This window comes from Trichechus manatus, unplaced genomic scaffold (assembly GCF_000243295.1).
Source record: "Trichechus manatus latirostris isolate Lorelei unplaced genomic scaffold, TriManLat1.0 scaffold00030, whole genome shotgun sequence".
Taxonomy (NCBI): domain Eukaryota; kingdom Metazoa; phylum Chordata; class Mammalia; order Sirenia; family Trichechidae; genus Trichechus; species Trichechus manatus.
The window spans coordinates 22,615,822-22,628,229 of record NW_004443966.1 but is presented as its reverse complement, the minus strand read 5'-3'; the positions used below and the strand labels follow the sequence as shown (position 1 = coordinate 22,628,229).

At 51.0% G+C, this 12,408-nt stretch overlaps 1 protein-coding gene across 1 annotated transcript in view; it reads left to right on the top strand.

The window, feature by feature from the left end:
• TMEM266 (transmembrane protein 266) overlaps positions 1–4,239 on the top strand; it is a 104,454-nt gene extending 100,215 nt beyond the window's left edge. Inside the window, exons 9-10 of the mRNA XM_012555044.2 lie at positions 1,380–1,442; positions 3,608–4,239. Coding sequence (XP_012410498.2) covers positions 1,380–1,442; positions 3,608–4,209 — 665 coding nt within the window. The 3' untranslated portion in view covers positions 4,210–4,239. The remainder of the gene's footprint in view (positions 1–1,379; positions 1,443–3,607) is intronic.
• The last annotated feature ends 8,169 nt before the right edge of the window (positions 4,240–12,408 follow it).

Sequence of the window (12,408 nt, the reverse complement as noted above, 5' to 3'; positions counted from 1 at the left end):
TGAAAACACTATGGAGCACAGTTCTACTGACAAACATGGGGTAGAACTCCTTGGCAACTGGTCTTCATGACGCCAGGACCCGACAGGGCTAAAGGAGCAATCCCTGAACTCAGTCTGACAAACTGCCAAATGGAGCCAAGGGTCCCATTCCTGTCACTCTCTAAGCCCTGCCAGATCGCTACTCAACCTCAACCCGCACTCTGCCCCATCAGGCAGCACCCACCCTTGCAGGGCCTGTCACCTTCCCCTGGGCATTTTGGCCTCTGGTCCTCCTGCCTGGCACCTTCCACACCACTTTCCCCACACTCTGGCGAGTAGCCTCTATAAATCACACCTGACCACATTCAGACTTTCCCGTACCTCCTCACCACCTTTGGGGCAAGACCAAGCTCCTCGGATGACTATGGGAGTCTCCTATCACCTGCCTTTCCTCCCACACTCAGGCCACTCTGAACTTCTCACCGCTCCTCTCTCCTATCCCCTCAGCCTCAGATGCCCTTCCTGCTCCTGACAGGCTGATGAACCAGTATTTCTTTTAAGACCCAGTTGCCGTGTCTTCTCCTTTGATCTGGACAGCTTTTCACCTTCTCAGTTGCTTACTCACCCAGTGATTATTTACTGAGCACCTACCCTGGGCCAGGAACTGGGCAGGTGGTAGAGACCCGGTGATGCACGCACAGCCCCATGGGCCATCCCTGTGCTGCATGTGGACTAAGCCGAGGAGGCTGTCTGTGAGGCACCAGCCCCTGCAGCTGCAAACAGGGTGCTCGAGGCTGCTGCAAACGGGGCACCCGAGGCTTCTGCAAACGGGGTGCTTGAGGCTCTTGCAAATGGGGCACTCGAGCCTTCTGCACTGAGGGCAGCATCTCCAGTGACCCTGTGACCTTTGGGGGATTCAGAGACTGAAGTCATATGGATGGAGAAAGCCCTGAGGAGCCATTTTCCACACCCCATCTCAGAGATGGGGAAACTGAGGACAGAGAAGGAAAGGGCCGTGTCCACGTCATGTTACAAACTCAGTGCTTCGTCAGAATTGGGGTCCCCTGGTACCCAGTGCAGTTCAGTGCCTGGGGTGAATGAGACATACGTGGTCCCAACACTTCTTTTTTGTTTTTAATTTATTAGTCTCATTTTTTACAAAAAAAAAATCGTGGTAAGTATGTATCCAACACTTCTAGTTTGCAGCTACTCATGGAGAATTAGGAGGCACCCCTGTCATACACGGACAAAGAGCTGCTGTGAGGCACGTGTCTCCTCTTAACGACCGTGGGGTTGGGAACAGGAGCACTGGGGTGGAGCATGAACTGGCTACAGCCCCCCATCTCTTGGGCTCTCTGACAAGCTGTTATACTCACCTGTCTCTATCCTCACCTCCGTAGACGCCGCGGTGAGAGACGACATGAACAGCTACATCAGGCAGTACTACAGTGGGCCCAGCAGCGGTAAGTCTTGACCGTCTTGGGGCTGTCCTGCATGTCCTGGAACCTCTGTCGCAGCCACACGCCACATGTGACCTCCAGTAACCCCTAAAATCGAGGCTAGGGACAGCTCAGCCTGGCTTCAAAGATCAAGGCCTGCCCCGGTGCCTGTGAACCATAAGTGCAGGCAGAGAACAAGGCAAGTTCAGCTCCCGGCAAACTCTAGCGCTGAGGAGCTGAAGGGGCCTGAGGGCTGAGGCTGCGGTGCTGGGCTGGGGTGCTCTGTGGTCATTGGTAGGGGCTGTGTATGGTACCCTGAAATGCAAAGTGTTCTAGAGCCTAGAACTCTAAGTGAACTCAGTGTCTTCAAACCTGAACAGCTTTCGGGGTGAGAGTGATGGAGAGTAAGATAATGTAGTGTAACTGGGCTTGAGAAGCAGCAGGCTGTGGGCATGTCCTTGCTTGATTCATGTTGCATTCTTGCACGTGAAAAAGTCCCAGGGAAGCCTAGTGGTTTTAACTTACGGGAAAGGTTGAGTTTTTAAATTACACTGTTCTTCACCATCTTGTCTGTCCATAGCAGATGTCTCAGATCTTGTAGTTTGAGTTTCACAACCCTCAAATCCTTGTATATGTCATTATAAGGCTAGAATGTTATGTCCTGCGATACGTTAAAAAAAACAAACAACCAAAAAAAAAAACTTGTTGCCATCGAGTTGATTTCAACTCACTGCAACCCTATAGGACAGAGTAGAACTGCCCCATAGGGTTTCCAAGGAGCAGCGGGGGGATTCCAACTGCCGACCTTTTGGTTAGCAGCCGAACTCTTAACCACTGCGTCATGAGGGTTTCTAGGAGATGTATAAGACATTTACATTTTTTCCTTTCCACAGTTTAGCCCCTTAAGGTCTCTTCACTCTTGTCTTCCTTCTCTCAAAGCCTCATCTAATCTGCTGTTTTCAAAGACCACAATATCTCTCCCAGACCTCTCTCTCCATCTGTTCTCTCTATAATTTGGGGAAGAAACCTTTCCCACATTGTTATTGTTAGGTGCTGTTGAGTCAATTCCAGCTCATAGTGACCCCATGTGTTACAGATTAGAACTGCCCCATAGGGTTTTCTTGGCTGTAATCTTTACGGAAGCCGATCACCAGGTCTTTCTCCAGTAGAGCCACTGGGTGGGTTTGAATCACCAACCTTTTGGTTAGCAGCCAAGCACTTAACCATTTGTGCCACCAGGGCTCCTTAGAATAAAAACCTTCTGGCCTCCCCCTGCAGTGCATCCTACAGAGACATATCAATCTTTGAAGGCACAAACTCTGTGTCAACACCCCACCCTGTCGCCATTTAAAACTTTGAATGGCTCCCTCAGACTGAGAAGCCCAAATTCCTTGTCCTGGTACACCATGCTTTCTGAGATAGTCAGGATGGGCTAGATTATGCTGCAGTGATAAATAACCCCCAAATCTCAGTGGTTTAAATAAAGCAGCAAAGGCTCATGGCCCATGGGGAGCTCTGCTCCCATGTCATCATCCTCACTCCAACACCCAGTGGACAGAGCAGCCACCATCTATTCTAGGATATCCTTGGGTGCCAGGACGAAGCACTGACGTCTCATAAAGCTTCAACCCAGAAGTGCCACAGGTCACTTTTTCGTATGGGTTGTTGACCAAAGCAGGTCACTTGTCTACACTTGACTTCAACAAGATGAGGGAGCAAAATCCTCCCTCAGGGTGGCAAATATTGGCGAACCAGAGCAATCCGGACCAAGACAACTAGGAAGAAAGACTTGGTGATTTACTTCCAAAAATTAGCCAAGGAAAACCTATGGATCACAACAGAATATTGTCCTGTATAGTGCTGGAAGATGACCCCCCTAGGTTGGAAGGTACTACACAATAGCCTCAATAATGGACAATAGCAATGATTGTGAAGATGGCACAGGACCAGGCAATGTTTTGTTCTGTTGTTCATGAGGTTGCCATGAGTCAGAGCCTACTGGATGGTAATTAGCAACAACAACAGCAGAGCCATCCAGCACAGCCTCGCTCCACACAGGCGTGTCCTGCCCACTCCCCCAGCCCTGGCCCTGTTCCTAGACCTGGGCTCTGCTCAGAGCTGTCCTCACCAGGACCCACTAGGCGTGGCAGAGGGTGGAGTGTGACTGGCGTCTCCTTGCTCTCTTGCAGACAGTGGGGTCCCAGAGCCAGCTGTGTGCGTGGTCACCACGGCTGCCATAGACATCCACCAGCCCAACGTTTCCTCTGACCTCTTCTCGGCTGACGTGCCCCTGAAGCAAGGCAGCAATGGCACCTGCACCAGCGCCACCTCCGAGAGCGCCTCCCACTCCGCGCGCAGCTCAGTCACCCGGGCCCAGAGCGACAGCAGCCAGATACTGGGCTCCTCCACAGACTGCAGCACTGCCCGTGAGGAGCCGTCCTCGGAGCCTGGCCCCTCTTCCCTGCCGCCGCTGCCACCTCCACCTCCCCAGCAGCAGCTGGCGGAGGCCACAGTCCAGGACTTGCTGTCCTCCCTGTCGGAGTACCCCTGCCCGTCCCAGAGGGCCTTGGACCCAGCCCCCATCACCCGGCCCAGCCCAGCGGGTTCGACCCAAACTAGCCCTGAGCTGGAGCACAGGGTAAGTCTGTTCAACCAGAAGAACCAGGAGAGCTTCACTGTCTTTCAGATCAAGCCTGTCATCCACTTCCAGCCCGTGGCTCCCGCGCTGGAGGAGAAGTTCACATCTTTGGAATCCAAAGAGCAAAAGTTGCACAGGGTCCCTGAGGCCTAGAGCTGCCAGGCAGGCTGGGTGGGAGGAAGGGAGACAGCCATCTTGAAGCTCTCCTGGGGCCCTGGAGGCTTCCAGGGGCCATGCGTGGGGCCCAGGAGCCCGCCTGGCCTCCCTCAGGTGCTGCCTGCCTCCAGGGAGGTGACACCAGGCCAGGAGGCCACACGCCTCAGACCTCAAAACCCAGAGCTGGCACCTCCTCTCGCCTACCCAGGGGAGAGTGGTGCTCATGGCTGGGGTTTTTTAACCATTTTTACAAAAACCAGCTGGTGGCCCAGCTTCAGCAGGGTGGAGCACGGGGGCCAGCTCAGTCTCTTCCGTTGCCTTCGTTCCTGACACCCAGCCCGGACCCTCGGGATCAGGAACAGCACTGTGAGCAGGGGCCTCCAGCCCTGCCACCCAGGAAGCCTGGGTGGAGCCAACACAATCACAGAAACCACCATCTGAGCCTATTCTGTTAGTCCTCATCCTCATCTCAGCATGAGCGTTTTGGAGTATTTTCAAGACAAATCTAGTTTTCATCTTTCCAGGACATAAAGGGGGTGGCTGGGGTTGGGGGGCAGGGTGGAGGGGCAGGGGGAGGGGAGACAGCCATTTTCCAACCTTGGCTTTAATAATAAAAACCAACTGCACTGAGACTTCAGTGGACGGGGTTTTCCTTTGGTTGCCAGGCCCAGGCGAAGGTATCTGGAGGGGCTCCTTTGGGTTTGGGTTGGGTCTGGTGAAGTGAAGGCCCACTCAGGTAGCCCCAACCCCTCTCTGGCAGCCCTGAGGCCTTTACAGAGTTGGGGGGAGCCTTGGAGGAGGCAGGAAGCTCTCACACTTCCTTGCTGAGTGTCCCTGGACCAGCCCCTTCCCCTCCGGGGTCTCCCCACCAAAATGGAGTTTGTCATTTTGCTTCACACACTCTGTTTCTCTCTCTCTCTCTCTCTCTCTCTCTCTCGCCGCCCCCCCACCCCCGTCCCAGTTCTGCTCCCTGGCCCAGTGCTCCATCCCAGTCTGGTGTCTGAGGTGCCTGCAGGGCATCAGGGGCTGTGTCTATTACCAGGAGCCTGCAGAGAGGGACTCCCAGAGACAGGAAGAGCAGCAGTTCTTCCTGCTGGCCCACCCTGCCCTCCTTCCAGTGGGGAGCAAAGGCTAGGCCACGGTCAACTGCGGGGCTCCAGCCACAGCCGCCCTGACCGCTACCACCGTCCACAGGGCAGGATGCTGGTCTCCGCCAGGGGCCTAGCGGGCTGAGTGCAGATGGAGAGAGAGCTCTGGCTTGTATGGCTCCTTGTGTGACCGTAGCGTGGAGTTATGGCTGGCAGGCAGCTGGGGTGGATGGAGCCCTGGGAGGTTTGCAGCTCTGGGAAACGGCTCCCTTTGCTCATCCACCCTTTCAGAGAGCCCACTCTGGGGGCCAGGGGAGCTGGTTTTGGGTTCTCCCAGAAGGGAGGGAGGTCTGGGTAACAGCCTCTGTCCCCAGTGATGATAGCAGCAATGGCTACCACTTATTCATTTCCTGCTGTGACAGGTATTCCATGCAGTCTTTGCTCTTTATCACAGCCCTGCAAAGTGGGTGCTGTTGTCCTTGTTTGACAGAGAAAACTGAGGCCTACAATAATGAAAAGACTTGCCCGAGGGCACACAGCCAGACGGCGGTGGCAGGATTCAAACCTAGGTCTGTCTGGTCCGAGATGCCCTGCTGATGAAAATGGTCAAATGAGCTGCCTGGAATCAAACAAGGTGCCATCAAGAGAGCCAGAGATGAAAATCAGGACACTGGACCCCAACAAGGGCAGGTGTCCAGGAGAAGGATGCCTGAGGGGCCACGGACCCTTCAGGCTGGAGTGACCAGCCAGCCCTCTCTGCAGTCTCCCCAGTGCCCCTCCTACAGAGGCAGCCTCCCGCTCAGCCAGCCCGTGGCCATGGTGCCACTCTGACATGGCAAGGCTGGCAGTGAGGACAGCAGGACTTGGAGCCAGCAATGCTGGTGGCCGGCCCACAGGGGAGCCTGGGCCAGAGCCCAAAGCCCTGGCCCCAAGCCCGCCCGGACTGGGCAGCAGCAAGGCCTCCAGAGTGGCACAGCTGGTCCTCCTCCAGCCAGCCCCGGGCCAGGCCTCCAGCCCAAAGCCTGGCTTTTCAGATCAAGTCACACAGACTAGGGGGATTTTCACAGCTTCTCCTTGCGTGGTTAGAGGCTAAACCAAACCATTTGCCATCGAGTTGATTCCAACTTGTGGCGACTCCATGTGCATCAGAGTAGCACTGTGCTCCATAGGGTTTTCATGGCTGTGACCTTTCGGATCCAGATTGCCAGGCCTTTCTTCTGAAGTGCCTCTGGGTGGGCTTGAACTGCCAATAGTAACTATTTGCACTACCCAGGGACCTGGTTGGAGGTGAGCAGCCTGAATCCTCTTCAGTGTGGCAGTGTTCATTCCTCCTCACTCCAAGACAACTGTTGACTGAAGCCGGAGTGAAGAGAACGCCGCCATGCTCGTCTCGGGGGCTATTTCCTCATCTCTAAGGAGAGGAGACTAAGAGCTGAGCCCTACTCTCTGAGAGGTGTTGGTAGCCACAAGTGAGTTGAAGTCTGCAAATGCCTTCTTCCAAGGAGAGGATCTTACTAGTAAGCCAACAGGACCCTGTGCCCAGCCCGCGCCTGTGTAGAGTTGCTTAACGAGGGCCCCCAACAACCACTCTGGGGCCCAAACAAGCAAGTCCAGGTTCAAATGGACATCTCATGGCTGGAGAGACATCTGGATGGTTCCCTCCATCCCCTCCATCCCTGCCTCACTCCCCCAGGTGCTGCTGAGCATATAGGGTGAGTCAAAACCTGGGCACCTGTATTCCCAGCCCAATCCTGTTTCTCGTTTGCTATGTGGCTCCAAGCATATTCTTGGACCTGCCTCCTCTCTCTGTACAACAGGAATAATAACTTCTGTGCCCCCCACCCCTGCCAGGGTTGCTGGGATAGCTAATGACATAATGGAAGGGAAAGCCCTTGGAGAGTGTTTCAAGGGAGACACAAAGAGAAGGCGTCCTTATTAATAATAGATGCTGGGGTGTTTCACTGCCAGCCCACAGCCAGCACTTCTGGGGAAGGCTGTCCAGGAGATGCTGTTACTTCATTTTCTGCCACTGATAGTTGGGTGTGGTGGTGGTGGGAGTATGGGTGCTGAGAGGCTGAAAGGATGTGTGTACCACTCCCCCTTTCTCCAGCCCCCCAAGCCAGCCTAGGAACTTCCTGCTCCTTCCCTGAGCTCATCCCTGCTCACGCACCCCTTTAAACAATGCCTTAGGGTCCCCCGCGTAGGTGAACACGCTGTTGTTCCCCATATGGGAGGCCGTATCTGCCTTCCTCTCCCTTTCCTAACAAGCTGCCATCGAATCAACTCCAACTCATGGTGACCCTATGTGTGTCAGAGTAGAACTGTGCTCCATAAGGTTTTTGGTGGCTGAGTTTTGGGAAGTAGATCGCCAGTCCTTTCTTCCGAGGCACCTCTGAGTGGATTCAAACCTCCAACCTTTCTGTTAGCACCCAAGCATGTTAACCATTTGCATCACCCAGGGAGTCCCTTCCTTTTCTAGAACAGGCCAAAACCCTACGTTTCCCCCAACATTAACTGAAAGAGGAATACATAACTATTCTAGATTTTTTTTTTTTTTTTTTTTCGTGTGGTGCTGAGTTTTTTGTTATCTCCTGGTGAGCAGTTAATTTAATTATCTGAAGAAAATGATGGAACATCTGCTGCTAAAATTTATTGCAAGCTACCAGAGACACAGCACTGGCACAATTTTATGCAGAGCCCAGGCTTCAGCATAGGGGCGCAGGCTGTCTATTCATCCTGAAACAAGCAAATGAAATGGACTACCCCAGAGATCAATCAGGACATTAAACACTGTGATGAATGTGGCAGAAGTCTTCAGTGTCTGAGATTTACGGGGCACCTTTCACTGAGTGCTCCAGGAGCCTCCCCAACATCAATTAGGCCTCATAACTAGCTAGGCTCACCTCCGCCTCTACTGCATAAAAAGGGGGTGTGGGGTTCTGGGACCTGGGCTGTGCTGAATGCTACAAAAGATGGTCAGTGTGCAGATCAGACTCAGATTCCGGTACAAAGACCCCTGCTTCCCTGAGCAAAGAGTGGTTCAGAATGGAAGAATGTCAGAATAGAAGGGGGACTCAGAGACTGGGGTCCAACCCCTACACTCTCTAGAGGAAGAGTTGAGTTTGTCATGTCCATTGGGGCTCCTGTGCCTTGTCCACACTGGCCCCTCTGCCTGGGATGCACTTCTTTGGCAGATTCGGCCCCTTCTGAACTCAGCTTGGCTGTCACCTCTTGCTCTCTCCACTTCAGCCCTCCCCAGCCAGGGTGGGTTAGCCACATCCTCTGCTCCCGCAGAGGGACTCGGGATATGGCATAGAGTTGAGAAGACGTTGGCCTAAGGTCACACTTACTAGCTGTGAGTCCTTGGGCAAGTGCTTCAAGCTCTCTAAGCTAAGGTTTTCTCATCTGTAGGGAACAATGCTGCATCTTGCAGGGTTATGATATTTACATGAGATCACATATGCAATGACAGCCCTCAGAAATGATTATGGTCTCCATCTACCTACCCTGTTTGAGATCTGCCAACACACTCCAGATTAAAGCTTGAAGATATCTTGAAAAATTACCTTGTTTAATTTCCCGTTTTACAAATGATGGGAATGAAACTTAAAAGGAGAAGGAACATGACCAAGGTGCCTCTGTGAGGCAGTGATGGACCAGGACAAGAACCCGAGTGTCCTGTTGGCAGTCCACTCCCTACGGTCTCCCATTCAGCCCCACCCTGGGAAGGTGGGCAGCCCTCCAGCTGGGGGTGTATGCACAAAGAGGCAGCCACAGTTGGCCTTTAACCACCTGCCCAGCTGTGGGAGGTAAGGCAGGCAAAGCACAGGCAGGCACAGCTTCCCCAGGGCCTTACCACTCACCAGTCCGGACCACAGGATGTAAGCACCCACTTACTTCCCATGCACGCCCTAATTCCATCAATGCTCTGTGCTTCTAATGGCAGCTTGCTATCTTCAGGCAATGCAAACCAGAGGATAGAGTCCTGGAGAAGCTGGAGGCTGCCAGGAGGCAGCACAGTGTAGGGCAAGGCTAAGCTCTCCAGACCTGGGTTTCAGCTCAGGCTCTGCATCTCACTGACTGTGCCTCTGGTCATTTTTCTCTCATTTCCTCAGCCAGAAAGTAGGGGTAATGATGCCCACTTCAGTGATTATTGTATTAGAGAATATATAAGGCACCTGGCACATTTGTTATTATCTGCCTTCTTGCTGACCCCAACTCATGGTGCCCCCATATACAACAGGATCAGACTGTTATGATCCATAGGGTTTTCATTTGCTGATTTTTTTCAGAAGTAGATCACCAGGCCTTTCTTCCTGGTTCTTCTCTGTCTGGAAACTCCACTGAAACCTGTTCAGTATCATAGCAACATGAAAGCCTCCACTGACAGGTGGTGGCTCTGCATGAGGTCCATCTGCTAGGAATCCGACCTGGTCTCCTGCATGGAAGGCAAGAATTCTACCAGTGAACCAAACTAAGTTCTTATTAAGTAATATTTTCCAAAATTTGGCACAGAACCGGGCAGTGTTTCATTCTGTTGTACATAGGGTCGCTATGAGTCGGAACTGACTTGATGGCCACCTAAAAACCACCACCACCACGTGCTTTGTGACCTGTGGCAAGGAGCCTCATCTCCTAAGAGCCTGATATCTTCAGTGGTCCCTATATTTTTCCCCCTGATGGGGTTAACATACATAGAAGTGCTTTACAACCCAAGGATTAGCAGTAACTCTTCCTCATTTGGGCTCCCCATAAAGAAAGATTAAAAAAAATAAAAAAACTAGGACTATAGGAAATTAAGGCAGTATTTAACCCTATATGGGCTTTTTACAAGGTTATCAGTTAAGCCTTCTTTAGCTCGGCAACAGCTAACCAAATCCATCTGTTATGATCAATAGTGTTCTCTGGGTGTCCCAGCCTCTTCAGCCCGCTTTTATGTAGACCCAAACAAAAACCTCTAGTGAGAGATAGCGTGAAATGCGGCCAAGCTGACCATTCCTTTCAGAAAGAGCACTTATGGCTGGGGTTTCAAGCTCTCCAGCCCAGTACAGACACGCCCAGGCTCTGCCGACAGCGTGGCTCCCTCACCATCTTGGGAGGAAAAGCCCTGCTCTCTGCCAGCCTCACCCACAGCACTGGACCCATTTCCACAGTCCCCAGGGGCCCGTTTTGTAACCAAAGAGCTTTCAGCCAAACCCATCCGAGGCGTCAGGCCAGAGGATTCCTGCAACAGCCTCCTAATCGCTTCCATCTTCTCCTCCTCCCTCCATCCGACCTGAACACTCCACCAGGTTAGGTCCTTCCTCCAGGTTAGGTTACATGTCTTCCTCAAAAACTGTCAATGGCTCCCCGTGGCCAGGAGCGTGCTTCTCACAACATGTTCAGGTGGTAGGGCCCCAGAGGTCCTGCTGCCCTTTGTGGAATGCTCTCCATACACTGACATATTTAACTCCCATACAAACGATACAAACAAGGAAGAATTTATCAACCCGCAGAAAGTATTTGTAAGTATTCAACAAGTCACAACTCCCTACGTTCATAAAACAAAACAAAAGCTGTGAATGGCCAGTGGCTTTTTTGTTAATATCCAGTTGCTACTCATCCATTCACTTCGGAACCTGTTCACATTCCCAAGACCACAAGGGGTAGCAGCCACCAAAGTTTTAGGGGAAAGTATGTGAGAACAACTTAAGACTGGGGAAAGTACTGATTAATTATTTTCTGGAAGTCAGGAAAAGACCTCTATGATATGACTTTCATGGTGCCATCCTGGTCCAGCTCCTGAAATGGCAGTGTTACTGTGGGGCAAAACAGACTGGTATTGGCCATTTTGAATGGGACAATCATATGGTCTACTACACCAGGAATGACAAATAGAAGAGGAATGGCGTTGCATTCATCATCAGAAAGAACAAACACTTCAAGATCTATCCTGAAGTACAATGGTGTCAGCGACAGGATAATATCCATATGCCTACAAGGAGGACCATTTAATATGACTATTATTCAAATTTATGCACCAGCCACTAATGCCAAAGATGAAGAAATTAAAGATTTTTACCAACTCCTGCAGTCTGAAATTGATCAAACATACAATCAAGATGCATTGATAATCACTGGTGATTGGAATGCAAAAGTCGGAAACAAAGAAGGATTGGTAGTTTGGAGAATATGGCCTTGATGATAGAAACAACACTGGAGATCACCTGATAGAATTTTGCAAGACCAATGACTTCGTCATTGCAAAATACCTTTTTTCAACAACATAAACAGTGACTATACATGTAGACTTTGCTGGATGGAATACACAGGAATCAAATCAACTACATCCGTGGAAAGAGACGATGGAGAAGCTCAGAATCATCAGTCAGAACACGGCCAGGGGCTGACTGCGGAACAGACCATCAATTCCTCATATGCAAGTTAAGGTTTAAGCTGAAGAAAATTAAAACACAAGAGCCAAAGAACAACCTTGAGTATATCCCACCTGAATTTAGAAGCCATCTCAAGAATAGATTTGAGGCATTGAACACTAATGATCGAAGACCAGATGAGTTGTGGGATGACATCAAGGACATAATACATGAAGAAAGCAAAAGATCATTAAAAAGACAGGAGAGAAAGAAAAGACCAAAATGGATGTCAGAAGAGACTCTGAAACTTGCTCTTGAACATAGTATAGCTAAAGTGAATGGAAGAAATGATGAAGTAAAAGAGTTGAACAGAAGATTTCAAAGGGCAGCTCAAGAAGGCAAAGTAAAATATTAAAATGAAATGTGCAAAGACCTGGAGTTAGAAAACCAAAAGGGAAGAACACGCTTGGCATTTCTCAAGCTGAAAGAACAGAAGAAAAAATTCAAGCCTCAAGTTGCAATATTGAAGGATTCTAGGGGGAAAGTACTAAACAACACAGGAAACATCAAAAGAAGATGGAAGGAATACACAGAGTCACTGTAACAAAAAGAATTGGTCGACCTTCAACCATTTCAGGAAGTAGCATATGATCAAGAACCAATGGTACTGAAGGAAGAGGTCCAAGCTGTACTGAAGGCACTGGTGAAAAACCAGCCTCCAGAATTGACTGAATACCAACTGAGTTGTTTCAGCA